The sequence below is a fragment of the Falco punctatus genome, assembly GCF_963210335.1.
Source record: "Falco punctatus genome assembly, chromosome: 1".
Classification (NCBI taxonomy): Eukaryota; Metazoa; Chordata; class Aves; order Falconiformes; family Falconidae; genus Falco; species Falco punctatus.
Window position 1 is genome coordinate 110,691,872 of NC_137580.1, and position 27,062 is coordinate 110,718,933.

The 27,062-nt window shown below is 44.9% G+C and overlaps 2 protein-coding genes across 3 annotated transcripts; one reads left to right on the top strand and one right to left on the bottom strand.

Moving 5' to 3' along the window:
• Positions 1-2: 2 nt before the first annotated feature.
• On the bottom strand, positions 3-27,033 carry MYO19 (myosin XIX). Of its 2 annotated transcripts, XM_080382849.1 has the most exons (27): positions 26,875-27,033; positions 26,339-26,462; positions 25,066-25,143; positions 19,516-19,596; positions 17,511-17,655; positions 16,575-16,723; positions 16,248-16,361; positions 15,403-15,535; positions 15,121-15,190; positions 14,660-14,762; positions 14,351-14,447; positions 13,788-13,864; positions 13,317-13,407; positions 12,091-12,259; positions 11,703-11,776; positions 11,487-11,608; positions 9,654-9,767; positions 9,120-9,296; positions 8,120-8,266; positions 7,466-7,573; positions 6,536-6,606; positions 5,465-5,574; positions 3,481-3,641; positions 2,695-2,824; positions 2,420-2,505; positions 1,765-2,070; positions 3-809 (listed from the first exon to the last, which is right to left on the bottom strand). In XM_080382849.1, the coding sequence occupies exons 4-27, from the start codon at positions 19,525-19,527 to the stop codon at positions 681-683; spliced, it is 2,895 nt and encodes a 964-aa protein (XP_080238975.1). In that variant the 5' UTR covers positions 19,528-19,596; positions 25,066-25,143; positions 26,339-26,462; positions 26,875-27,033; the 3' UTR covers positions 3-680. The 2 variants fall into 2 exon arrangements, 1 of the variants encoding a protein (XP_080238975.1); XR_013927436.1 differs by lacking the exons at positions 3-809; positions 1,765-2,070 and adding an exon at positions 4,329-4,456.
• Positions 20,524-22,701, top strand: PIGW (phosphatidylinositol glycan anchor biosynthesis class W). Its single transcript, XM_080383572.1, has one exon. The coding sequence runs from the start codon at positions 21,176-21,178 to the stop codon at positions 22,694-22,696; it is 1,521 nt and encodes a 506-aa protein (XP_080239698.1). The 5' UTR covers positions 20,524-21,175; the 3' UTR covers positions 22,697-22,701.
• Positions 27,034-27,062: the final 29 nt, after the last annotated feature.

A 27,062-nucleotide genomic window follows, 5' to 3' on the forward strand; every position in this document is an offset into this window, starting at 1 on the left:
GATACCTTTACAAGGTATTTAGCAGTTTATTTCAAAGTGGCACACACAGAATTGCTGAACATTTTCAAGACCCATTTCAACAACAAAAAGATGGACGGAGCATCTGACGAGAACCTCTGCAGGGGTAACGCTGTTGACGAGGGAGCGCTAGAAACGCATGGCGGTTGTGGCAGAACATACAGATAAAAAGCAAGAGTCTGGTTTTGCTTTTTCCCCGAGATACCTGCCTTTAGTGTTACAGCCGACTGCCACGCACTTCCTCAGTCGCAGTCTGCTGCGGTGTTCCCCAGCACTCGCGGTCAGGCACAACGCTGTGCCTCCCAGGGAGAATCCAGCGTGCACCAGAAACATTTGCCTTATTTGCTCTCCCATTACCAGCCTCTTACTTCTCCCAGGTAATGCCACAAGTGTTCAGTTCAAATATATATTGCTCAAAGCACTTGATCTGTTTTAATTGAGTGTTCTCCTAGTGCTGGTATTTCCTCTAATATGTGCGTGTGTGTCAGAGGAGGAGTTCCCCCCTATGCATTCTGATTTTGAAGTATATTATATGTACAAGGCATCAATATGGAAAGCTCTTGAGGTAGCAGCAGATACAGACGTCGAGTAATTTGAAAGCAGCAGCTTGCAGGCAGCCCTTCCCTGAAGGAAAACGTACAGTATATGCAGATGGCCAGAACCTATGTCGGAAGGAGATTTTTCCTCTCCAGTAAGATCTGGTTAAGTCCAGTGATGGAACAGGCATCTGTGTGGGGGCTGATGTTTGCGTAATGCAGGGGAGACTTCTTACAGTGAAACTTGATGGAGCCCTACAAGAAGAGGCAGAGAGGTCAGCTGATGTTTTTGCCAGATTTTGAGCTAATTTTGCTATTCAAACCAAGGAGTGCTTTAGTATATAACTAACTAGTGAATGAGTAAGGATAGAGGGCAGACTTCCAAAGGAGTCCTAGCCAAATGGATTTCAGATAAATTATTACAACAACGAGTATCAATACTGTAATTTGAACTGAAATTGGCTGGAACACTGAAGGTTTGAGTATTTAGTACTGAACTTGGTACTGCTGCTTCCTACTCATAGTAACTGTAACCAGGCACAGGCTCATTCCTGCACACATCATTTTGTGCAACCTCGTTCTCACCAAAAAAGCCAAGCAGAGGCACCAGGTGGTTTGTAACTGGAGCACAATTTCTGAGAAGCCAGCGTAGGCTGTGGCTTGTCTGTAGTAAGTGGTATCCAAGACTGTCCTGCATGTGCGTAGGAGATTAAGTACTTCAAGGTTGTGCCCTGCTTTCTGCCCTGAAAACCCTCTATGCAGACTGGTCCGTGCATGTCTGCACAGTGAAGTTACTGCCAGAATTACTGCGGTATTATTAATGCACCCAGAGGCTTTTCCCCAGGTGGATGCTTTTTCATGTGTTCACCTGTTTTGCAGCTTGAATCCCCTAAGCAGAAAAAGTACACGGTACGCAGGAGCAGAGCCCGTGTTGGGATCCCTGCTCTCCATTCCTGAAGCAGAGCTCTGATCAGTTTGTGCCTATGGCAGCGATCAGGAAAAGTTTCCCAGCTTGGCCGAGAGTCGCAGCTCAGCCCTGTGCCTAACCTGACCTGCTGCTGTCGGTGTCCTTCAGTACCTAAGCCCGTGGGAAAAGGAAGACGGTAGCGTGAGAGCAGACTTCACGGTCGCTCCGCTCAACAGAAGAGTTCAGGTTCCTGCACGGAAGAGCTTAATTGTGCTGCTGCCTCGAGTGCATGAGGTTGGTTACCTGTGGGAGAGCTCTAACAGAAGTGATGCCGCAGCCAAAGAAACAGCTTTCCACCTTGCAGCTGCCGCTCTCCTGCAGCACCTTGAGACACGCCAGCAGGGACAGGTCTCTCCGAAGTCCCGTTACAGTAACAGGTGCAGCAGCCAGGGCAAGGCCAAGAGGCCAGAACTGAATTATTGCCTGCAGAGGCCAAGTTGTTTCCAAAGGGAAAGGTGGTTTGGCTGAGGTCACCGTAGCTCCAGGAACTGAGAACGCCTTTTCTTCACCCTCATCCAATTCTGCTGCTGCTAACGCAGCCATTTTTGCCTGAAGAGATGCAGAACAATATTCTTGAACAAAATTCTCAAACATCTTGAACAGAATTTAAAACTGCAAAACTCGGAGTCTAAAAAAGGGGGCATCTTAAAGGAGAGGGAGCCCTTTGGGACATTTTCCCCCGTCATGAAGGAAGTTTACTGTGCTGTCTGCGCTGCCACCCTGTAGCAGCAGCTCTACAAGATTGGCATCCACCTTGTACTCTTCAGCTTGAGAAGAGTTTTCTGGAGAAGTGGCTGTATTGGGTTTGTACAGTTACCTGACAGAGGCATATTCCCTCTCAAACACTAAAAAGCCCCAGTCACTCAGTTTCAGTGCTTTCCTGTAGCAGGGTACTTACTTTCCATTTCCTCCAGCCATGCTTAATAACATTAGCAGCCCCACGCATCCTTTGGAAGCGATTCTTGGCTAACCAGGAACGAATAGCTGAAGATTTAATTAGAAGAAATATGAGTTCAAAGCATCTCGGAAGCTCTTGCACACAATGTAAGAGAGATGGCACTTAAGCCTTCTCCGTGTTCAATTAATGTAACCACTCCTGCCACTTTTAAACACCCAGTGTAACTGGAAATGTTACTTGTGATATTATAGTCAGCCACACCCTTATCAAATTACCTGCTTGGATGACAGTCGCGGACCATCTCTCCTTAGCTAGCTTCTTCTGCTTGAATCTCCTCCAGCAACACTGAATGCAAAACGCTTTCTCATTTAACACCTCTGCTCTTCTAGCTTCAAGTTGCTCCAGCTGCATTGGGGACACGAGCCTGCAGTTAATGCTCAGGCACGGAGTTGTGTTCACAACTCTCCCCCTTCTACAGCCTCTTGGTGTTTGCCAGAAAACCACACGCACACTTCAGTGTGCCAAGACTGCTGGATTGGGTTTTAGAAGTGAGAGCACTTCATTAGTGCTTATTAGATAACACGTAAAATGGAAATGTGACCTGAGGGAGAAAAGACTGTTGTGGAGAGAAAAAGTGGGCACTCCCACACTCACAGTGGCAGCTGGCTTAAAACTAGCTGCACTGAAGGGGGTTCCCAGCATGCAGGCTTTGCACAAGTGCCCTTGGCCCCTTACTGCTCCCCCAGAGCAGCAGCTCAGGCCTGTCAGAGTCCCAGGCCCACCAGCTGAAGCCTTCGCTGGAATCGGGAGGACACCGACAATGCTAGACACAAGCGCAGCTCCTTGTCCGTTAGCAACAAGGATGCCATTAAACTAAGTGCTTCTCATAGTTGGATTCTGCTGGATGTTTGATTTAGTTTAATAAACTGAAGGAAAATGCCAGACGCTGGTCGCACTGGCATTAGCAGCAGTATCGCCTAAACCACGAGGATAATCTGTGCCAGAATCCCCGTGATGCAGGTACGCTCCAGGACTCTTAGCCAAGGAAACAGCGCTCTTACCACAGAATTAGCCATAAATACTTTGGTTTTGCCGCAGTACACTGAAGTGTTTTCTGCTCTGTCCCCTGTTTGCTCAGCAGCAGTTTGTCCCATAACATTCTGAAGGATCTCAAGAACAACAGAACGTGGTGCGATGTCATCATCCACCACTGGCGTCTCGCCTGTGAATGAAGCGTTGAAGAGAAGGTGTCACAAAATTTGGAAATCAGGACCAAGGAACTGTCTTTACACTGAGACCTCCTGGCCATTTGGGGAGGGGGTGTGTGTGTGACAGCTGAGAGACATCACTAGGTCTAGCTGTGTTTGAGGGGAAAATGTGACCGCATAGGTTGCGCCATGTGCTAGCAGCCAGAAAACCAGCGTGTGTGGTGGTGTGCTTTACCTAGGGTGGAGTCTGGGTGCTGCCCTACCACCCCTGTTATAACCTGCCCGTGGGTCACATGTCATTATGGGTAGATGGAGGCAATGAAACACACATATGGAGGGCTCAGCTTTCTCACTTAGAAAGCAAAAGCAATCCAATTAAGAAGATACTTGAGCAGCTCAGTCCTAAGAAAATCTCAGGAAATACCCAAAACTCAAAGCTGTGGGGAACAAAGACCAAACAGCACCTAATCAGGCTCACAGCATTAATGTACTGGAAGATGCGGGAACAGAAAAATCATACACAACGCTGCAGCTTTCACAGGGCATCAGAAGCAGCTACAGGGACACGTACTAAGCAGGAGTTTATTGCAGCAATAAGTGGCTATTAAAACCATTTCTGGGATGTAGTACACAGTTTTTTTGCATTATGAGACAAACATGTTAGCCAGATTAATCTATTTGGAAAAAGAGGTAATTCAGACCTGTCCTTGAAAGAGATTGTGTTGTTCAAGGCAATGCTGCATGAGATTCTGCATGCCCAATGCCGGAACTTGATGGCCTTTGTATCTTTCCATCCTGGATACTGTTTGCTTTTCTGCTATAAATATTTCTAAGGAGATGAGAGCATTTTAAGGTACTGAAAACAAATACAAGCAATTCTTGCTTACAGGAAGACATCTGGTGACTATGATGGTGTTCATGGGGCTGGGCTGATAAGGCAACCAAAAGCTTATTTTCATGTTTAGGAAATTGTTTTGTTTTGTTTGCAGCTTATTACCCTCTAAAGATAAAAAGGACCAGTAACCTATCGCAGTGAGGTATTTCAGCTAATGGGTTTATAACCGAGGGAGAAAGATACAGTGTGTAAGTAATTTTCCAGCCTATGCTTCCTTACTTCATTTCATTTCCATAAAGTGAATAGATTTCCAGCCGTTTTACTTATCTGACAGGCTGGTACTTACTGGTCCTGCTTCCCATGTTTACTGGTTACTGAACAGACCCACTGGGTGAAGATGGGATTAATGTGGGAGAGAAAATGGGGTTGCAGTAACTTTCAGTATTACATGTCACCTGCCTCATCAAGAAGTTCATACCAGAGATGTTACCTTGTAGACTGGATTGTGTTTTTTAAATTCCATCCTTGTTCTTGCTTAGAAAAAAGAATCACATACAGAAGTTTGTAAAAGGTAGAAGAAGCAGCAGAATCCAGGTAAGCTAGAAGGTCAGTGTGTTTGGCAAGAAAACAAGGTGGGGAAGAAAAAGAAAGGAAGGAGAAGGAATATAAGCAAAAAGGTAAGTGGTTTTCAAGTCTATTCAAGAACCAACTCTAAATCAAATTATATCAGGGGAGGACCTTGAACACCATTGTACTGTAATTGCTTTAACAAAGAGGAACACAGAAAAATGGCAGTAAGATGAAAGATTTACACTTTAAAAGAGAGCCTGCTGTAAGCGTTAGGCAAATTAGAAACTCAAGTTGGCGACAGATTAGAAAAATATTTTGAGAATACTGGTGTCCCTAGTGCTAAATACAGTAATTTTATCTGATTTATGTGATATCAGATCGGTGCAGTGATAATTCTACTTGGTAGCAGAGGAATTATCTAAGGAAACATACCTTTTTTCTCGGCAGTGTGACAGTTGCTTTTATCACACGCTCTGTTTTTATTGGATCCACATGATTTCCTCAGTAGGTCATAGCGCTCAGTGAAACTTTGGAAAGGGATCCTGATAGACAAACGTACAGTTAATTGTAAGCAAGTATCATTTACTATAACGTAAATAACCTATCCTTTGGGGGGTGGAAATTGCAGAATGGCTTCAAAGATCCAGTGCAGAGAATGCAAACAGAGTGATGCCTACGCAGTCAGCAACAAGCAACAAAGCACAGAGCTTCTGAGGAAATGTAGGAGACCACGTATTGCCCCGTAACAGCAGTGACTGCCTGGAGCAGAGACTGAGCGGGACTGGTGCTTGTTGGTGATAATGGTGAGCTTCAGCCCATCGACACCGAGCTGTCAAAACCGTGACCAGCTCAGGCCTTGTTCTCTCCATCCTCTAAAGGTGGGCAAGAAAGCCCAGAAAGGAGCCTGGCTGCCATGAGATGCTCCACTTCAAGGTGACGGTGCTTAGATGAATGCCATTTATAATTTAATTTTAATTGCTGAAAATGTTACTGTGAAAGCACATTCAATTAGAAAGTTCTAGTACATGACAGTCTACATCAAAACACCTCTTCCCCAGCTTCTCAGATTGGAAAAGAACAGTAAGCTCTCCGACCAGGGGTGTGTTATACATACACCTGGACTTTGATAGTATTTGGTGTATTTTTAAGAACCCCATTGTCTTCAATGCAGGTTGTGCTAGCACTGCTTGTTGTGCTGTTACTGCACTTCTGGACTTGCTGAACAAGCAGAGTGTCACTAGCCAAAATGCAGAACAACAGTCCAGATTGTGACAGGTATTTTTTTGTCCCCAAAACATGAAAGAGAGGTGCTCAAATAAGCTTAAAAGCAAGTAGCGAGCAGAACTCTTCAGACAGCTTTGAAAGAATTAGTAGTTTTGTGGTCTGAAACGGACTGTAAAATATTTGCATTTCCTGCTTACAAGCTCTTCTGAATAACTAATAATGCCGTAATTGCTGTAGAAATGGGTTATGGAAGATGCTGCTCAAGAAGTTTGGACTTACCTAACAGGGAAGCCTGCCGCACTGATGGTGATGGCTTCGACTATTCCACACGCCTGGAGCTGGCTGAGAACCTGAGGCATAAATTGAGATGGTTTAGGTGACCTCTGTCTGTGGAAACTGCTGCTACGGTCTGCACAGGGGGTGCTGCACTGGTGGCCAGGGAATGACTGGAGAGGGCAGGGAAGGGGGTTACGCAGCCTTGGAGCTACTGCTTTGAGTAACACCCAGAGGAGGGTCACGGCAGCGCTAACGCAGGGGGACAGCCCTCAGTGCCCCCTTTCGCGGTATCCACACCCCCTGCACTGACCAAATGCAGCAGAATATGAAAAGGCAGTGTTGGCATTTTAATAGTACTCGCATGCAATCAGCAAATTCTCTGAGTGTTTAAAATTAAGGCAGCACTACAGCTGCTTGTTTTTACGTCAGATAAGGTTCTCTAGTTACAGCTTTAGCATCTGCTGCTCTGTTCCCAAAGACATGCTTGTTGGCTGATCTCATCTCACTTGTCCTACACTAGACTCCAGGAGCAAGCGAAGTTTTGTTGTGAGCATTCACCGTCCAGGTATCCGTGTGACCGGGACTGCTGAGCAGTCAGATCACCGTTATCTGTTTTGAGGGCTGGGATGGCAGCACCCCAAATCACCCAGGAGCGCTCTGGTAACAGAGCTTCTCATACAGCAACGTGTAAGTTGCATCTGGAAGGGCTGCTGTGCTGACTCGCTCTGTTTTAGACAAGCATCATCAGTGATTCTGAAAGGACATTTATCCATTTATCTGGGAAGCTCCAAAGGAGAAAAAGCTCTTTCAAAGCATGCTGTGAAGAGGGCTTTTTGCAAGTGACTCAGGATCGTAAAAGACCCAACACAAAGCCCTGCACAATATCTCCAGGAAGCTTCTCGACTCGGTGGGGAAAGGCTTTTGCAAAGTTACCTCTTCTCTTCTAAAAGTCATCGCCTTGCACTCAGCATTAGGCTTGATGCACCGGATGTAATGTGCTGTGGTACTATTCAAAATCTGCATGAGATGTTCAAGTGAACTCTGTAGAAAACAAATACAGGTTTAATTAGGGACGCCTCCCCCACAGGTGGTTAGAGGCTTAATTAGGGACTCCTCCTCTGCAGGTAGTTACAGGCTTAATTAGGGACTCCTCTGCAGGTAGTTAGCTAATCAATGGTCTTCTATAAAAACAGTGAAGCCGTTTTTAGCAAGCATGGGTATACAGAGTCAGTGTTAGCAGGGCTCTTCTATGAGGACAGCTTGAGCAACAAAAATCCACTCTGTGAATGCTTTTGTGAGATTGTTGATAGTAAATTCAGGAAGTTTCCAAAATTATAGCAGGACCATCAGTTGAAGCTAACCCCTCAAGAAGAACAGGTAGGAAGAATCCTCAAAGAGGCAGATGCCTGAGTGTTAAAGGAAAAGGTAAAATGGGACGGAGTTAAAACCCAGAGTATCGGGAGCCTGAAGTTATTTCTGTTTTACAGCTGCTTCATTTTACCAACACTTGATCTTGGTCCAGCTATACTGTTTCCTCACCTAGTTATGATGGTAACAGTAGAAAGCAGAAACTTGAATAGGATGTACCTTAAACTTTGACACCACTGTAACAACAGCCGCTCTGTTCTGTGTTTTGATGTTATTTTGATTCCTTTCTGTCACAGGAAATAATTTTTGAAGCAAGGGGTCCTTAGAATTCTGCAAAACGTGGACCAGCTCTAGCGGAATGGGGTCCTGCGAACACAAGCATGACTCATTAGCATTTGGACTTTGCCAGAAACCTGTTACCTTTGAAAATGACTAAAAATTCCACATATATAGATGGAATAGTATTTTTGATGCCAGCTTTGATTTAACCACAGCTGTAGTTTCAATTCTGACTACATACGTTCATTCACAGTTGGATTCAGGTAGTCACATGTACAACTGCTCCTAATGTTGTTCTCATTACACCACTGACGTGAGCTAGGAGTCTCAGGACTAGTTTAATCCCGTAGGACAGTCTACAGCAGATATTAGGAAGTCTTCCTTTTAATTAAGAGATGGTATCTTCTTGCATCACCTAATACCACTTGTCATAATTGGTAGCGATGTCAGAACTAACAAGGGACCCTTGTATCTGCAGGTGATTTCCCTGATGGCACAATGAGGCCAAAACTTGAGTTTCCTGGTACTTCCATGACTTATCAGTGAAGTCCATGCTCTTGCTTCTCATAAACTTATCTGAATTTGGGGGAAAAACAAACCGCTGTATTTATGATTATAGAAATGTCCTGATGCCATTAACACTTCTGCGTTGTCTCAGGAATGGAAGAAGCCCTGATTTGGTGATACATGGTCCGCTGGTCCCTCAGCTGGAAGGTCTGCTAACAGAGCATTTGCTTGTGCCAGCGATGGTTCACTGAGAATCAGACCAAAGACATCGCCCGCCTTTACACAGCCTGAAGGATCTACTCAGAGCAAGGTATGTATATCCAGTAAGCATCACTGAGTGTGCTTGTTAGTGGTGCCTTGATTTAATTGCTTTTGATCTGTAAGATGGTTAGGTTTGGGTTTTTTTTACACAGTTCTTTCTGAAAGCACCTACCTTATTTTTCTCCACCATTGCTGCCAGCTGATAGCAGACTTTGCCAGCATAATGTGAAATAATGAAGTTAGGCTTCTTACTGAACTTGTTTCGACTTAAACATTGATTATTAGACAAGGCTTTCTCAATCCGAGTTTGGAACAGGTCAGTGTTAGAGGATCTATTCAGACGGCACTCCTGCAGAACAAACGAGACAAAGTTGCAGCATCTCTTATTTGTCATGAAGAACTATCTTTAAAAGCTAAGACACTTTAAAATCATAGCCATTTTACTTTTAGAGTTGCTTTGAGTATGCAAGCCCTGAAATACTGGGGGGGAAAAACCCCAAAATAATGTAATTGAGGCTTCATATTTGAGTCAGAACATCCAGGATCAGAGGGAAAAAACACAACTCTGAATAGGAGAGGCAGTGTCATGATTTTTCTGAAAATGAGCTTGGCAGAAATGTTATAGCTGACAAGTTTCCTACTAATTCAGCGTTCACGTCTTCCTTGGTGGCACAGGCGGAAGGCAGACAACTAGATCCACACTTACCTCATTCAGCAAAGAAAAAATGCTGAGCGGATTGCCCTCGATCAGATCAAGGCAGTTCTGGTTATCCCGGTAGTTTATGAAAGACCATTGCAGGCCTTCAGCTGCATATTCTTCCTGAAGTAAGAGAGAACCTGGTTATTCTGCAGCAGAGGGCACTACAGCTCAAATAACCACTGTCTTGTGCAGTTTGCTGCAGTTACTGTTTAACAAATTAATCCCAGGCTCAGTCTGCTAATCTAAAGTTCAGCTCGTGTTCAACGGCAACCTTGAGGAAAAAAAACAACGGAGGATATTCTACCCCAGGTAGCTTTTGATTATATAGCAGCAAATCCTGCTGGAATGATTTGTGTAAGCATCTGGGAACCTCACAGGTTTATCAGTGCGCTGCAAGGCTGCTTTACAGAGTACACCCACAGAGGCTACCGTTGCACTAAGCCTCTCCCGGCTGTGCTGAGTTTTGCCCTGAAGGGCAAGGAACACGCAGAACTCCTTTCTTAGATGGGACACAGCCCTAAACCAACCACTCTGCACTAGACTTTACTAACTTGGCACCATTTAAATCAAAGCCTGATCTAAAAGGAAACAGAGAAAGATACTGGTTGAAATAATTTGTACAATATGCCGTATTACAGATCAAACTGTCAGGAGTGTTTAACAAGCACAAGCTCTGGCCAGTTATTTAAAAAGTCTCCTGCCAAACGCTTGCTCAGCACAGCCACTAATGGCGTTTAAGTGGGTTGGGACACAGCCAGATCAAGAGAGGTAAGAGGGCAGGCAGTAATTGGGAGGGTTGCTATAAACAGAGGTCATGAATCAGTTTCAAGGAAAGTAATTGTGTGCTTGAACTTGGTTTCCATCTCCACTGACCATTAACCCCTGGCATACTAATGAGGGCAGGCAGAAGAAAAAAAAAGGCTGGGCGTATGAAAGCACAGGTTATGGTCAAAGAGATACTTCTCTCCTGAATAAATTGACAAAACTATGCTGTGAGGCAGAAGGTGCCATCAAGAAAATAATTTCCCAGATTCCAGTTAATGGCAAAGAGCATTGTGGTAACAAATCTGTAATGTGGAGGAATTTAGCGAGGACTGAAATAAATCTATTAGAGCAGCAGTCCCGGCAGGGACTCTGTAGCTTTCAGGGCACTCAGATGAGAACTGGGATTAGCAGTGTGTGACCAGTTAGGCAAGTGGCCACAATGCATTTAGCATGGTGCAAATAATTTCTCTGCTGTGAAACGACACAACTCGTGTACCTCCTCGTTCCAAAAGAAGAGCTGATGCGCAGTGGGTTTTGGTCTTTAAAGGTACCAGCATGACAGCGAGCTTTATGAAGCTGTTCTGCGGCAGGAGGCCTCCACCCGGTGCTACATGCTGCTGGCGTTCCGGTTACAAGGTTCTGCTGCGCTCTCTGCCTTTGCACCAAGTTCAGGTCTAGAAGCTCCTCACCCATTTAGGTACTTTGTACTTAAGAGAATCAACCAGCAGCTTCCAAGAGAGTCTCAATTTAGGCTACACTTGCATCAAGAATTTAGTTTTTAAGTGCTCAGCTCTTTCAGGGAAAGCAAACAGTTTAACAGGCCACAGAGCCACTGGAGCTGTATAATGGGAAACAGTTTTCCGGTACTCAAGAGAGAAACCTGTCTCATTTCACCAACAGCCCCACATGCTCCTCTTTAAAAAAAGCAACTGTTACTGACATCCTACTGTTCTGTTGCATTGCTTGCTCAACTGAAGGTTGCAATCTGACCAGAGGCACAGAAATGCAATTAAAGAGACAAAAGATGCTAGTTTAAAATTAGTTATTTCACATTTGATCTTAGTGAGGTATTACCTGTTGTGCCTTCAGATAGTGTGCTACAAAGTGCTGCTGCAGTTTCTCATTGGCGTAGTTAATACAAAGCTGTTCCAAGTTGTTTTCAGGGAAGGCTTCAAAACCGTAAACATCCAACAAACCTAGAAGGAATATGGGAAGACAGTGCATTTTGCTCTAGGAGTAGCTTGAAGGACTTAACGGTTCCTCAGATAAGCCAGGGGTGAATAACCATACCTATGAAGCTGGTCCACACCGATGGAGCTGCATAGATACTTTCATTTATGACCAAAACGAGCCATTCAAACAACCTGCAGACAACGACAGCTGGGTTAGTTGGAAAGTGCTTGGTTACAACAATCTTTTTCTGCTGTTTATACCAGTATCATGTGGAAGAAACAAAAAAATTATGGCATGCTGCCTGCTGACATGAAACGGCAGTTCTCTGCAGATCTCTCTGTGTCCCTATCTACAACTGAATCAGGGTTGTGGCGAGAGGGGAAGGGAGGGTTACGATGTTACTGAGTCCAAGCAGAAAGCGAGGCAAAGTAAATCTCTCCAGCCTCCCTGTTCCCTCACAAAAGTTATATGGATTAGCACAGCAGCCTGGCCTGCGTGTCCTTACTTAGCGTAAATCACTTTGGCGAGGCAGTCCCTCCTAGTGTCACATTCGGCTCTGGAGCATGGCTTCTTGAAGACTTGTTGTTTTCCAGCGGTTATTGTTCGAATTCTTAATGATTCCAGTAGTTCCTCGACGGGTATCTTCAGCAAATCTGCAGCAGTCATCACAAAACCTTGTTCAGAAAAAAAACCATCGCAAGGTTATCTGGAGTGTCACATGGATGCGGCCCCTTCAAAGGTATGGAAGGTCTAGAGATAATACAGAAAACTGACACTTCCATGAACTCAGCAACTTAAATGTGGATTTTGGATCTTTATACCCAAACTTGGGAGAAAGTTTTGCAAGATCAGACTTTTAATTGGGATGTATAGTACCCCTAAAAGTTTAGGTACTCTATTTAAAATGAAACAACCGAAATGTTGTTCAATGTTCAATTTTAAAATGAAATACTGAAAAGTCTGAAGTTTGCCACACTGAAGCAGGCATTTTAGAGAGTACTCTCTAGGTATATCTTTGTTACTTTTTTGAACAGACACCTCTAAATGCAGCTAGACAAATCAGATAGCCACAACCAGAAGAAAAGGGGATTTGGGGGATACTAAGGAAATGTAGAAGAATGAGTATTTGCTAGCAAAGCATTTAAGGTCTTGTTAACCTGAGCTGGGTGCAAAACTATTTGAATATTAAGTAGTGTGAATTCAGCACATGGGAAATAATAGTAGGGAACTTCACTATTCAGAACAGTATTTTAGTTCTGAAGGAAAACTAGATCCACAAGCCTCCTAAAGACACACAGAACAACCTACATTCTGTGCCACAATTTAACAGATTTGTTGTGACTAAGTTTTAGTCTTTATCATGAAAACTTCAAAGCTTTCATTTTAAAAGCCCTGCTCTCCACTTTGGGTCAGATTTCTGGAAGTCTTGTGATGTCAACCTAAGATTACAATCAAGGGCAAGAGTTCGGCCAATAATCCTTCTGAAATGACTGTCTAATGTTGCAGTTGTCTTGACCTGTAACGGAAGGCTATTATCTCTCAGAGCAATGAGGCATTAGGTTTTTGTTTGTTCAGTACTTTGAAATTGTGAAATAAAGAACAAAAACATGCTTAAATTTTGGGTTGCCCGTGACCTTGATAGTCTCCTATCAAGCAGAAGAGCATAGTAATCCTTTCCATTAGGCACCTGCACTAAGATAACGCTGGAGCACAGCATGCTTGTTGCCTCACCTTTGGTTTTGTCTTCTAGTTCACAAGGCTGAGATTCATCCACTGGATTAGAGAACTGAATGTTCCCAAGATGGAGAAGGCCTGACAACACCTGAAATACAGTCAATCGTTGAGTTTTCTGAAACAGAGCTGCCCTCCAAGGCAGCGCCCTCTTAGCCTTCCTTTCGCCACACACACAGGACAAGCCAAAACATTTCTGCATAGAACAAAACAAGACGACTCCAGGCTTCTATGTTAATTCCTCGTGCTGCAATTGCTGAAGGAAAACTAAAGTTCACAGGTGCAGGTTTTCAGTTAAGATCTAGTATTTGGCTATGCAACCTCATGTGTAGCTGCAGGCCCTCCAGTCAGGAATACTAAACAACCCGTGCTCTGTACGTTGATACAGATTTACTTCTGCAGAAAGCCCACACTTAAAAGACATTCCAACCATCACTAGCAGCCTTGTGGTGACCGTGCTTTGTACCTGACCTTGAAAATATTGTTCTGGGTGGAGCGGTCAATGCCCAAGTGAAACATTGCATCTCTGGTCACCTCGAAGCAGTCCTCTGAAAAGCCAAACAAGTTCTATTTAAACGAAAGCCACGCACGCAAACACAGGCAAGCAGAACACTCTATACCATGTCCAGTTTAGCTGGAATTGGCAGAGGACACCAAGGGAGCCTGATGCTCTTTTGGTAAATCCCAGAGTACAAGCTGGAGAACCAAGTCATTGGCTTAACACTGACTCTGTGGGGCTCTGAAGTTAGGCAGCAGGTTGCTGAAGCACGTCCAAAGACAAGACAGTTTCTAAACATAGCCACAGAGAGATGCAAATTCGTTAGGCCAGAAACCGCTGCTTTAAGACAGATGACAACTCTTAACAGGGCAATGAAACTTAAAAAGATTCACATTAATGCAAGCGGCTTTGCAAAACATCTGCTGCTGGCTGACCAACCTGGGTCATGGGATTTAATAGGACAGACACATTTTTGCCTGCCTGCCTTGAAAGTTACAGCCATTATTAACGGACAGCCTGTGAAACCAATCTTTACCATCTAAGTTTCTTTCAGAATTTGGCAGCCAGCGGTAGTGAGCCCCTTCTGGAAGGTTCCATTCCAGCCTCTCCTCTGCAGTAGCACCTTTTGTGATCTGGAGACAGAAAATAAGGTAACAACTGATTTCTGCCTTTGGTATTTACAGCTCACAAACAATGAAGAATAATGTACTAGGAGCATGATTTAATTTGGAAGCATGGCAGACAGGAAAGCTGTTAAATATTTAAAGCTGCAACCGTGCTAAAGCTGGTGATTACATCCCCACTGTTTGTCAGAAATAGCTAGCAAAATTAACTGAAGGCAAACCTGATAAAAAATATGAAAGTTTCTTTCATTGGGGGCCTGATAGGCAACTCTGGTCTTCTCCAAAAGGAAAGTCTGAATGGAAGCACTACTCAGATGGTGGAATCTAGAGGGGGGAAAAAAAGCAAAGATTTCAACAAAACTTCCTCATAGAATCCAATAGGTGTCGTGTTGTTACGATACCGACTGACAATGAATGCTTTGCAGTTCACCTTCAGTTATGTGCAAGCTTAATGTAATGTTTTATTCAGAGTTCTTAACTGCATCTCTGTTTTTCCATTGCTCTCTTCTAGAGATCAGGGTGAGAGCTTGCAGGAGGAAAAAAAAAAAAAAAAGTAAGCTGCCAGCAAACCAAAATATGTTCTAAAGACAGATAAAATATTCTATGCCAGACTTCAGAAACAGGCTTGCAAAGATTTAAAGGAACAAGACAATAGATAAGGTTTTTACACAGTAATTATTACCTGTCTAACTGAAGCTGGATGTATTTTCCAAAACGGCTACTGTTGTTATTCCGCAGGGTACATGCATTTCCTGTGAAATTGCCAGCGACAGATACAGAATGATCAGAGTGGTTCCACTCTTCCATGTGGGAGATACAGATACTAAGGGTGCTTGTTCATAGCTCCAGTATTTGAAGAGTTTGTCTTTTAAGACAAGGACCAAGAGCTAGCTTAGACTTGTGTGTTAACAAAGACACACAGTGGCCACTACTTCTTTTTGTGGTTAAAAAAAGTCTTGTTTACCAAATGCTTCCATGACAGGGTTGGAATCCAACACTCGCTTCTCTATCCTTTCCACAGTTTCATTGCCTTTTCCAGAGATAACTGGAGCAGCAACAGAAGCATAGAATTTCATAAGGCAGCGAGAGGTCCAGGTCTGCAAGACAGAGGCTTGACAAAAGGTCTTTGTTTTCACCATGTTATTAGTTATGTCAGTTAGTGAAGCAGTGCTAGCTTCTGAAAACACAGTGTGCAGCTGGCGATGATGCTAAAGATAATAACTGTGTCAGGTTTATAGCTCTAGTTTGGTGGAAACCTTTTGTGCATATGCTTACATGCAACAGACACATTTAAATGCTGGTGGAGTCTGAGTGCTTTGCTGAATGGCAGTTTTATCAAGATGTAACCATCTGGAAGCTCAGCTAGAATTAACAGCTAGTATCTTAAGATGAATTGAATATAAATGGACTTTGAGTCATTAACACTCAGCAAATCATTTTGTTCTCAGGCTTAAAAATATCCTCAATATCTTCCTGAATAGGTATGGACCATTACAGAAGGGCCTAGGATAGGATCTGAACTTTCCACTTCTTCCAGGTCTCTGCGGAGGGCTTGCTGAGACCCACACTAGCTCCCTGACAGACTAGGGTGAGAACTCAGGTGCAATTCTGGTTGGAACGATTCAAATCCAGCCCTCCTAGAAATTACAGATGTCACCTAAAGAGCAGCTATATTAAGTAGAGTCTATGTAACTGCAGCAATCACTTAATGCTTTATGCATATTTCAAGAGTTGTGCTAGAGCAGACTGGCTACGTGCTCTAGCAAATCTCAAAACTTAAGAGCAATGTCAGAAAAGAATCTCCTTTACCTTCCCAGCACCGCTTTCTCCACTCACAATTATTGACTGGTTTACAGGGTCTATCTGGCTTTGGACGTTTCTGTAGGTTTGCTCAGCCACTGCAAAGATGTGAGGTTTTAAATCCTGGCAGTAAAAAAGAATATTCATATTTAAGAGAACAGTAAGTACACAGTTCAACAGCAAAGGTCTTCTCGCGTTTCTCTGAAAACAGTACTGCTCTTTTAATGTTTCACTAGAAATGGGTTTTATCCTTTAGGATTATTTTGCTTACATGGATTTGAAGAACCTGACATCTGGGTTCTGCAGAAGGACAGTTATTTCAAATCTAAGGATTACCTGAGGACGAAGTGCAACATGGTACTCTCTCATAAGCTCAGGTGAGTAGAGGCAGGAGACAGGCTGAAATGGATTCAAAGCCACCAGGCTGCAGCCAGCATTTGTGTAAAACAAGTTCACTCTGTATCTTGCTTGAAGACATTTCAGAACTGAAAGACACACCTTCTGTTAGCATCGTATGTGTTTGTGTATTTGACTCTTCCTGTGCCTGTTTGTAACAAAAGCCTTCAGATATCTCACCTATTAGGTTTAATAGAGAATGAAGTGATCAAGAGAGGGATACAGGTCTAATATACATAACGATGTCTTAAAGAATTGCCCTTATTTTTAAAAATCCTAAGGGATCTGCTAACTATTCCATCCAATAAATCCTGTGCTTTTATGAGGTTTCACACAATCAGTCCTAGAAAGCAAATCTGTTCACTTGCAGAACAGACAGAGGCAAGAATTCCCTGTCTGCACTAGGAACAGGCCTTGGCTTCTCTTCATCTTCAAAAGGTTATCTTCAAAAGACAAGTGAGGAATTTACTTTTCAAAACCAATTTCATGGATATATTTTGAATCTCAGTTAGAGACTCGTTTTCTGATATGTTCCTATACCACCAAACTGCAATCACAAGGTCATGCTGGAATCCTTCAGTAGCATTAACTCTCAGTCACACCCTGGCTACCTGAACCAACACCACAAACGTGGCCTCTGCATGCAGAGCTTGATAACAGATCAGCATGGCTAAATCTACAATAAAAGTATCTTGAAAAAAATTCAACCAAGCCAAATGTGACTTTCTAAGGCTCTGAATAGGCTTTAGTAAGCTTTGAATTTTTAACTACTGTGTTAATGACAGTATTAATCCAAGGAGAACAGCAACTACCATATATTAGTAGCCACCAGGGAATGTGACTCCTCAGGAGATGCTCTCCTGGCTGGCAGCTTACCTGTTGTAGTTGTCACCGGATTAACTTTCGTGAGGTCATCAAAAAGATGCAGTTTCTCTTCATCACCGAGGAACGCTCTAACTTCTTCTTCAAGTGATTCACTGAGGTCATTCTGGGTGATAGAATCTTCATTTTGGCCTTTTTCCTGGAAAGGATGTCAGATCAGCGCCAGTCAAAGGCTGAATATAGCTGGACTTGCACCTCACCAGCTATAGTTTATAGCTCTTCTACTGCTTCCATGTAACAGAAGTTTGGCCTTGGCAAGAGTCATAACTTGGTATGTTAGAGCTACTCTTCCTCGCCTGCCTTCCCCCTGCATCAATGGTTCCCATGGGGCGCTCTGTTTTTAGAAAGTTATTATTATCTAGCACATGAGAGATGGCAGCTGACAACACTGTCTGTAAACTGAATTCATCGCGGGTAATTCTGGCTGTAAGCAAACGCACTTGGAAAGAATGTGTCCTTACACTCGCACTACCTGGCGCCTGCTATTTTGCAGGTTGTTCAGCACACCCTTAACGATGCTCTTAACTGGCATGTTTCTAAGCCTGTGAGTGTCATGCATTCAATGCAAAGGCTGCCTTGGGCAGCGGGAAGGCCTGGTTGCAGAGGCTAAGGTAGAGATGAAAGCTACTGTGGTCCAACACAAATGCAGTTTTCCTAAAAAAGACTTATTTTTAGAGCAGAGATTGAGGGCCCCAAGGGTGACGTTGCAGAGCGCACGCGTGGCAGCCAGGGGAAAGAAATGGCGGTGTTACAGGAGCTGGCCTGCATTAGGTGAAGATTTGTCCCCTTTGAATCACTTAAAGTATTTAAATCCTAGCCTCTGGGCTCCCATGTCCTTGACACCATTAGTTGGAAGGACACTTCTGTTGTACAAACGTAATGGAAAGCTTGGCCAGAAGGGAGATTTCAGGTTCTGTTTGTCATTTCTGGGGGGGAAGAAGAGAGTGGCTAGAAGAGAGAACGAAGAAGGGAAAAGATCCCAGTCCTGATTTTTGCATTCCAGGTATTCCTTTTCTGTTCTCCTTCTCCTTGACAGAAAGTTTTCCAAAGTAACCCCTCATTTACATTTAGTAGCATAAATCTGCAATTCTTTACAAGTTAACCAAGTCAATGAACAGCATCACCTTGTTTATACAGAAAAAGTGCTATATTTAGTTAGCAGCATTCCCACTACATGAGCTAAGCCCATTAATACAGCGGAAAACATACTGCAAAACCCCTATTAATGCATTTCTAAAAAAAAAATATAAAGCTACAATAATGTACTCATTTAGGAGCATTATTATCTTTTTCAGACAGCATAAGTAGTTCATTTCCAGTAATGCAAAATTTTACACAGCAAAGGGACAGACAAAAAGCTTAGCGAAGGAGTTAAGCATTGCCATCCAAGTGACTTCTGGTTTTCTCCTCTGAATGAACATTAAGAAGCTTGAGCTTTCACAGAGAGCAGGCGCACACAATTATGAAATACTTCATGGACAAGATGAGATTCTGCCAACTGCCCATTCTTCTGTATGCTCCCATGTGTTCACTGCGTTATGCTGGCACCAGCCAACTGAAGTCCATTGTGCAGCTGACACTGCAAGACCTGAGAAAGGGCTCATTTTTTATTTTTGCTCCCCTGTACCCCCCTACTCAACGTTGCTTCTTTGAGAAGAGATGGCAATCACTTAGCCAAAAGAAAAAAAGGATTTGAAAATACAATCATTTCTGATGCCTACACTGCATTGCTCACGTGTCCATGAATTTTACTGGAAAAATACCCTTAAGGATGTGCTTGCTACATGCGTCAACACCTGCCCCGTTAAAGCCAATGGCATAACAAAAGTTGCTAGCTGGCGTTAGTAACACAGCTCAAAACCACAGTTAATAGGTCCAGTCAAGTCCAGGTGAATATCCATTAGCAGTTACCAAATCTTGACTACATGGTAACAAGCCAAGAATTCTTTCCTGGCAGTAAAATTTAATTAGCACGCACAACTCCTGGTTTTCTTTTTACCTGCTTTGGCATCTTGTCCCAGCCCTATGGATGAGAACGCTGGAGGGGGCCTTTACTCTACGACAGCTTGTTCAAATCAGACTGAAATAAAAAAATAAAAATTAAAAAAGGCATTTAGAACAAAATAAATCTGGACATGTCATTCTCTGGCAGGTTCCACAAGCAGAGCCTGAAGGCTTCAGACAGAATTACCGATCCCGGTGGGGCGCAAGTAACGCTGGAGCTAGGAAGCCTACCCGCACTGTCAGAGTAATAGTCATACATTAAGCAAATAAAGCTCATTTGGAGGGAATAATATATCTTTCCTTACATCAGGAACAAAATGTTTTGTTTCTCTTGAATTAATAAAGCAAGGTTTCTTGGCAAGAAACTGCAACTTTGTTAAATTCCTCCTGTTGGGACAAATGGGAAAGATGTGTGGGTCTGACAGTGTCAGAGACGCTAGTGCTCCTGGAAGAGGAGTGACACAGGGAACTGTGTTGCAGGAGAAACCAGATGCGCTTGCTGTCCTCCTCCTGTGTCCTCTGCTGGCCCTCGGTGGCAAACGGGGGCTGCAGTCACATCGCCGGGGAGAATCTGGCTGCCTTCCAGCAGCTGAGACTGCCAGTACTTTTCTTTTCTTTTTTCTTTTCTTTTTCTTGTCTGGTCTGTTTGTATTCCATTTCTATTCTATTCTATTTTTACTGTAATTTTATTCTATTTTATTCCTATTCTATTCTCATTCGATGCTATTTTCCATGCTATTATTCCTGTTCCGCTCTCGCCTGGGACGCAACCCCCCTTCGGGACCACTCTGCCGGCGGTGCCCAGGAGCAGCGCCCCGGCCCGGCCGCAGTGCCACGCGTGCCGCCCGCTCGTCGTGCCAGCCCCGCCGCCCCCCGGCTCCCACCGCCCCCCGGGGCCCTCCCCGCGGGCACCCCACCCCCCCCCAACCCCCCCACACCCCGCGGCCGCCCCAGCCCCGCGCGTGTTCCCGCAGCAGGCCCGGCGGGCAGCGCGCACTCACGGCGGGCGGCAGCGGGCGGCGGCGGCGGCGGCCGGAGGAGGCGGGGCCGGGGTGGGCGGGGCCGGGGCGGGCCCAGCGCTGCGGAAGAGCAGGCCGATGCCCACCGCACAAAGCGTGGCCGGCCCGGGGGCTCCGGCTTCGCACCGGTAAGCTCCCCCAGCGAAGCCCGTGCGGGCGAAGCGGACAGACCGGCAGCCCCGCATTCCCGATTCCTGCTTTTAACGCCTGGCATGCCCCGGCTTGCGGCGGCACCGCGGTGGGACCGGGCCCCTCTAGCAAGGCCGTCAGCCGCCGGTTCCGCTGCGCTGCCCGTGGCACGGGCCTCGTCTGGGTCGCGGGTTTCTGTGTCCGTTTCGTTAACGCTCCGGAGAACGCGGCGGGGCTACCCACGGTGTGAACGTTCAGCCCCGCGCTGGGCGTTTCGCCATCTTCCGCAGGAGCCCGTGCGGGCTGCCGGAGCAGCGCAGGCGGCGATGGGAGCTCGGTGAGGGCCGGCGGGGGGGCAGCGCCTTGTGCTCCTCCCGCCAGGTGACCGGGAAGCTCCCGAGATCCCTGCGTGTCCGTCAGCCCGTCCGGCAGATTCAGTCTGGTGAAGTTCTACCACCCCGTCTTACAAAACTAAGGCAAGCGCCCGTTTGTGCTTTCAGAGGAAGGATGTCGCCAAGGCACCTGAAGGAAGCCTTTATCAGCAACTTAAACGGGACGAGTTTGCTGGAAATCTCCGTGGGCTTGTCCCTGCCTCCGCTCTGCCTGCTCTGCAGGGGACTCCTCTTGATTTTGTATTACCTCAACTATGGCAAACCTTTGAGTTCAAGAAAACAGAGCCTGCTGCTAGACTTCCTTGTGCTAGTATCTCCCCTCGTCTTCTCCTGTACAGTCTTGTCTCCCATCATCTTTTTCATGCCAGCTATCATTGCGGCCTTCTGTGCTGGAATATTTTCTAAAATATACAGCCAAAGGAAACACAAGACCAGAGTGTCTTTTAGGCAAATTGTAAAAGACTTCCAAAAGATGTACTTGGATCCGGAATACATTCCAGCAGTAACTGTGTTTCGTGTTTACATCAATGTGTTGACATCAATCAGCATTTTAGCAGTGGATTTCCCGCAGTATCCAAGGCGCTACGCCAAAGCCGAGACCTATGGAACAGGAGTTATGGATTTGGGGGTTGGAGCTTTTATTTTTGGCAACGCTCTTGTTTGTCCTGAAGTTAGACAAAAGTCTCCTGTGACGCAACCAAGATTTTCCAGTCTGGCCAGGCAGTTCTCCTCCGTTTGGCCACTGATTTTTCTTGGCATCGGACGACTGCTTAGTGTTAAATCTATAGAGTACCATGAACATACTTCAGAGTATGGAGTGCACTGGAATTTTTTCTTTACCCTAGCATTTGTGAGGCTTGCAGCATCACTACTTTTAGCCATATTTCCAAAAAAGAACTCTTGGATTGTGGCTATAAATCTCGCTGTGCTTTATCAGCTTATTCTTAATGCTACCTCTCTGAAGATGTTTATCTTGCACGGGAGCAATGGCAGAGATACTAGGGTTGGCTTTTTAAATGCCAACAGGGAAGGACTGCTCTCTCTGTTTGGCTACCTAGCCATATATATGGCGAGTGTCCAAGTGGGACTCTGCCTGCGGAAGTGCAGAAACTCAGTCAAAGGCTGGATTGAAGCAGTGCGTTTCTCACTGCTCACGGTTCTCGTGCTCTTCGTATTTCTTCATGTGTCGCAAGTGTACGCGGAGCCCGTGTCCCGCCGGATGGCTAATCTGTCTTTTTGCATATGGGTGGTTGCTCACTGTCTGACTTTATTTACCTGGTTTGTAGTGACTGATCTCATGCTGGTGTTCACAAAGCTTCTTGTGAAGGGGTCCAGCATGCCCTGTTGCTGGAATGTTGTAAGGTCCCCTAATACTGGTAGAAAGCATGAACCGGAGGCCATGCCTATTGGAAGGGAAGGCAAGCTGTCACACCTTTGCCTGATTAGCGCTATTAATAAAAACCAATTACTGTTTTTCTTGCTAGCAAACGTTATGACTGGTACTGTGAATATACTGATAGACACACTCCACAGCAAGACTGCATTTACATTATGTATACTACACTTCTATATGTTTTTTAACTGTTTAGTTATGTATATATTACATGCCAGAAATATAGTATTAAAGTTCTGGTGATTCCGCTCTGTCTTAAGTGGACTAATTTGTTTGCTGTAGCTGAATGATGGTATTTTAATGGAAAAAATAGTATTTTTCCTGTGTGTATTGCAGTAATTTATGACTTAGTACAGCTTTTTATGCTTGACTGCTGATTATCTTCTAATGGTTTGTTTTACCAGATATACAGTTGCTGCTGTTACATGTTTTCCTGAAAGCTTGCTTTTTGAGATTGTTTGCCAAATACTGCTGCTGCTGCTATAAACACACATGCAGAAGCATTATGTGGTATTTAGTGAACTGTATTTGTACCTGAGCTCTGATAGAATTAGATAACAGTGTATAGAGTAGAAGCTAGATGAAAAGTAAGAAAATGAATAATTATATCTAGAGAGAGACTTAGCTGTGTCAAGATTTACCTAGTTAAGGCCCGTGTAAGAATAATCCTTTATATAAAACTTATTAAATGGATACTTAAAAATGTTTTGGCCGTAGTCCTGCAAAGATTTATGCACATGCTTGACTTTGGTGTATGTGTGTGTGTGAAATGTTAATCATATACTGAAATCTAAATTAGCCTTTGAATTAAAGCCAAATTTTATTTTCATCCTCGCTGATGAATATAAATGAAGACCCTAGATAAAGTGTGATGCTCCAAAGGACAAAGCTCAACTGTAGATGCATTCGTAAAGCAGTTGTTGGAATTTGTGGTGCACATAGTAAGAGCAGCACAGCCTTTTGTAAGAAAATACAAAGACCCAAAACTAATTCACCCCCAACCTGCATATCAACATGTTGTGACAGCTCCTCCTTAGGAGCGCTGCAATATATGGTCTTCAGCTCTACTTTGAAAGTACTCGAGGCCCACCTACTTGTCTATAAAACTCTTTTAAACAGCAGCTCATTTAGTGTTGTATTTTGACAGCTGAGATGTCTTCAAGTGGGAACGTTCTGTATTAAATTTTATTAGCAAACAAACAGCGTGGAAATGAAAAGAAGCATGATGCAGTGGGCCAGGGTGCCCAGCAGAGTGCTGACATGAGGTGTTCTCAGTTTTTCTATCACAGTCTTCCTGCAAGCCCAGAGCAGCACATGCTCTTTGTTCAGTCTTCTGACTGTGACAGTTCTTCCTGACCTCATTAAGTTGTTGAGGAGAGAAATATATTTAAAGATTGTGAGGAATTCAATAATGGGAGATATAAATACTTAAGAAGTAGAATACAAATGGTAGTTGATGATAGATGTCTAATGTCAGCGGAGTTACAGCAGTGCACATGGGCCATATTCATAGTTCTCCTGTCTATCAAATGTGATGAATCATAAAACCTATGGAGATTAAGCCTCTAAATCAGATTCCTTAAGGCAGACATGCTGTGGAATATTCTTAGATTTACAAGGTTCTCTTAGCTGCTGGCCAATGAAAAGGTGAAGTCTGAGGATTATAGGCTGTGGCCATGCTGGTTTCACGCTTGTTTACTTCCAAGTTATGGCCATAGAGTCTTCAGGATTAAAGGAAAACCAGCCTGTGTTATCCTGGGGACAAATGCCATTAATTGGCAACAATGTCTTATAAACAGTTGTCACAGTTCATAGCAGAGTTTTCTGGTAACTGGTGTATGCATTTATTTTAAAACATTTCCTATCCTTGCCTAGGAGAGAAAGGCCTCCATCACAAACTGAATGGCACTACTCATTTATGCAAAATTACTCATGGATATTAATTTTGGAAATACTTTAGTGCAGTGAGTTCTTGTGCTGAAGTTCTGCCTGTGAGCACAAGTCTATCAGTGTGATTCAGAATGAAGGCATTAATTGGGTGTGACAAAGCAAGAGTTGTGTCTGGACAAGCAGCAAACTATCCAGATGCCAACTCCATTTCGTGAAGCAAAGATTACGTGGGAGGTCTGCTGTGTCTGTGCAGAGCCCTGCGCGCAGGCAGCAGGGTGGTGGGTACCAGCTCCAGGATGTAGCTGTGGTTTGCAAAAGCAAAGCTGGCAAACCGAGGGGACTGTGGTGCACATGGAACAAGAGCGAGAACAACCTGCTTGTCTCGACAGTGGCACAGTACCGCATCGCGAGGCCATCTCCCGCTTTTAAAGCCGTATGAAATTGTTCACCACTGAATTAATGAGAGACGATTAATTCTCATTGCTTATTGTTGATAACAAATGTGGCAAGCTCTGCCCTGAAGCAACCGGCACAGTTACCGACGCTTAATGTTTAGACTGTGAATACAGATAATTAACCATGCCTCTGAAAGAACCAAGAAATGCAAGCAAGCATTCTTTGATCACAGAGTCTGTACAAGCAAACAGCAGCGTAATGAGTTTGAAAAGATGCGAGAGGAGTTAATGCTACGCTACTGCTGTAGACGCTTTCTCTGCACCCACCTCAGTAGCTGTTAGCTCAGTGGCTGGTAGGCGCAAGAACTCCATTTCATTTCACTTTGGGGTGTTTAGAAGTGTAAGCTTGTACAGATCAAAAGATAAATTTTAAAAAATCATAAACTTTGCTTTAGCTGTTACATAATTAGTAAAAGTGTTAAGATATTTCAACTAGTAAGACTAAAATGGTAGTGTGCCACTGACCTCAATAATAATAGTAAAGCAGAGGACTGAGAAAACATAAATTGTTCTGTCTTTGCTGCCATAATTCCACCAAACAACCTTTTTGTACGGGCTGCAGGACAAAAAAAATATGGTGGTAGACTGATTACATTTATCCTTAACTTTGTTACGCGTTAAACTTTAGTAGCTCCTTACCAAATTTCATTTTTAAGGATTAACTTACTAGAATGCCTTCCTTTCCAACCCAGTAGCCTCTCTTTTGAAGTCAAATGTTACAATAAAGACTTCAGGCAGTATCCTATTTCAAAGCCTAAAGAACAGGCAAAAGAGGGGCATGCAAATGAACGGCATGAAGGGGCTGTCTGTCTTTTCACTGTTTGTAGATAATGAGCAAGCTGCACGTTCTAGCAACTTAATAAAAAAACACAAACCACACCCTCTTCTGTGGATAAAAATTACATTAAATGTAACGGTGATTTTCATATCAAGTTGTTTATCAATGTGCACCCTGAGAATACAAAATTTGGGGCATTGCTGTTATGTCAATGTGATCCAACCATGCTCTGGGAGTGGCAGGGCAGAAGTGACCCAGCAGCCTGCACACTGAACGGAGCCTGCGAAGACAACATACGCTCGCCACAGTTCGGTATGCTCACAATACTCTAACCTGAGAAACTATCCCTTGTTACAAAATCCCATCTTTCTTTTTTCCTGAAGAAAACCGTGAAAATATGCAAACTGGGCAGCAATGTGGCTCTGCACAGTGTTTCTGCTAGAGGTAGAGATGTTGCATGATGAGCTCAATTAACTCCTCCACTAAAGATGGGGTTTTTTTGTAGAAACAAGGAAAAAAAATATATTCCTGCTCCCTAGTTGCCTACCCTGTGTTTTCTTGTGACGAGTTTAGTATCTATATACATAAATAACAAGAATGAACAGATCAACTGTGTTATTTAATAGTCCGAGAAAGGCTGTGGAGGTTTTTTTGGCTGCCTAAATTAAGCAGCCACAGGATTTCTCACTGGCTGCACAAGGATGCTGCAGAAGCCAACAGCCTTAAGTCAGAGACCGTAAGTCAAATTAAAGCCTGCCTTACCTGGCACGTAATCAAGGCAGGGAGGTCTGAGGCTGCACTTGGATGCTCGGGCTGAGTCTGAAGTGCAGGTGTTGGATGCATTTTTGTTTGCTTACGCTCCCCATTGGTCTGCACTGGGCTGCATCTAACAGCAAAACCTACATCAGGGCTGCTTCCACGCGTGGGCCCACAACACACTCCGGCCTTGTCCCACCCGAGTCAGCGATGAGTTTTCATCCCACCGACGCTCTGGGCCCCTCACTCCCACCGACTGCACCTCACAGGGAGCACGGGAGCCGCGCTGGGGCCTGCTCCTCACATCCTGCCGTGGACACGGCGAGGGCCCAGCCACAGGGCCCCACGGCCCCTGTCCCGCCGGCTCTTCGGCCCCGCGACCCCTCTCCGAGGCAAGGCGCGGGCCCCGGGGCGGGAAGGCGACGGCAGCGGCCGCCTCACGGGAGGGAAGGCCCGAGGCGCCCCCGCTGCCCCCGCCCCCGGGGCCAGGCCTATATCGTGCCCCCGCCCTCAGGCCCCGGGCCCGTGGCGGCCGCCCCTACCTCAGCCTCCCACTCGCGGTGGAAACGCGCCGCCTGTGACGGGCGCCCCTCCAGCTGCTCCGCTGGCGGCCGGGCCGGGCCGGCGGTGCCGGCGGCTCCCGGGGCGGGAGGTAACGGGCGAGCGGGCGCCTCCTGCGGGCAGGCCCGGGGGCGGCCGGGCGGCGCCGCGGAGCTGCGGTCTCTCGCGA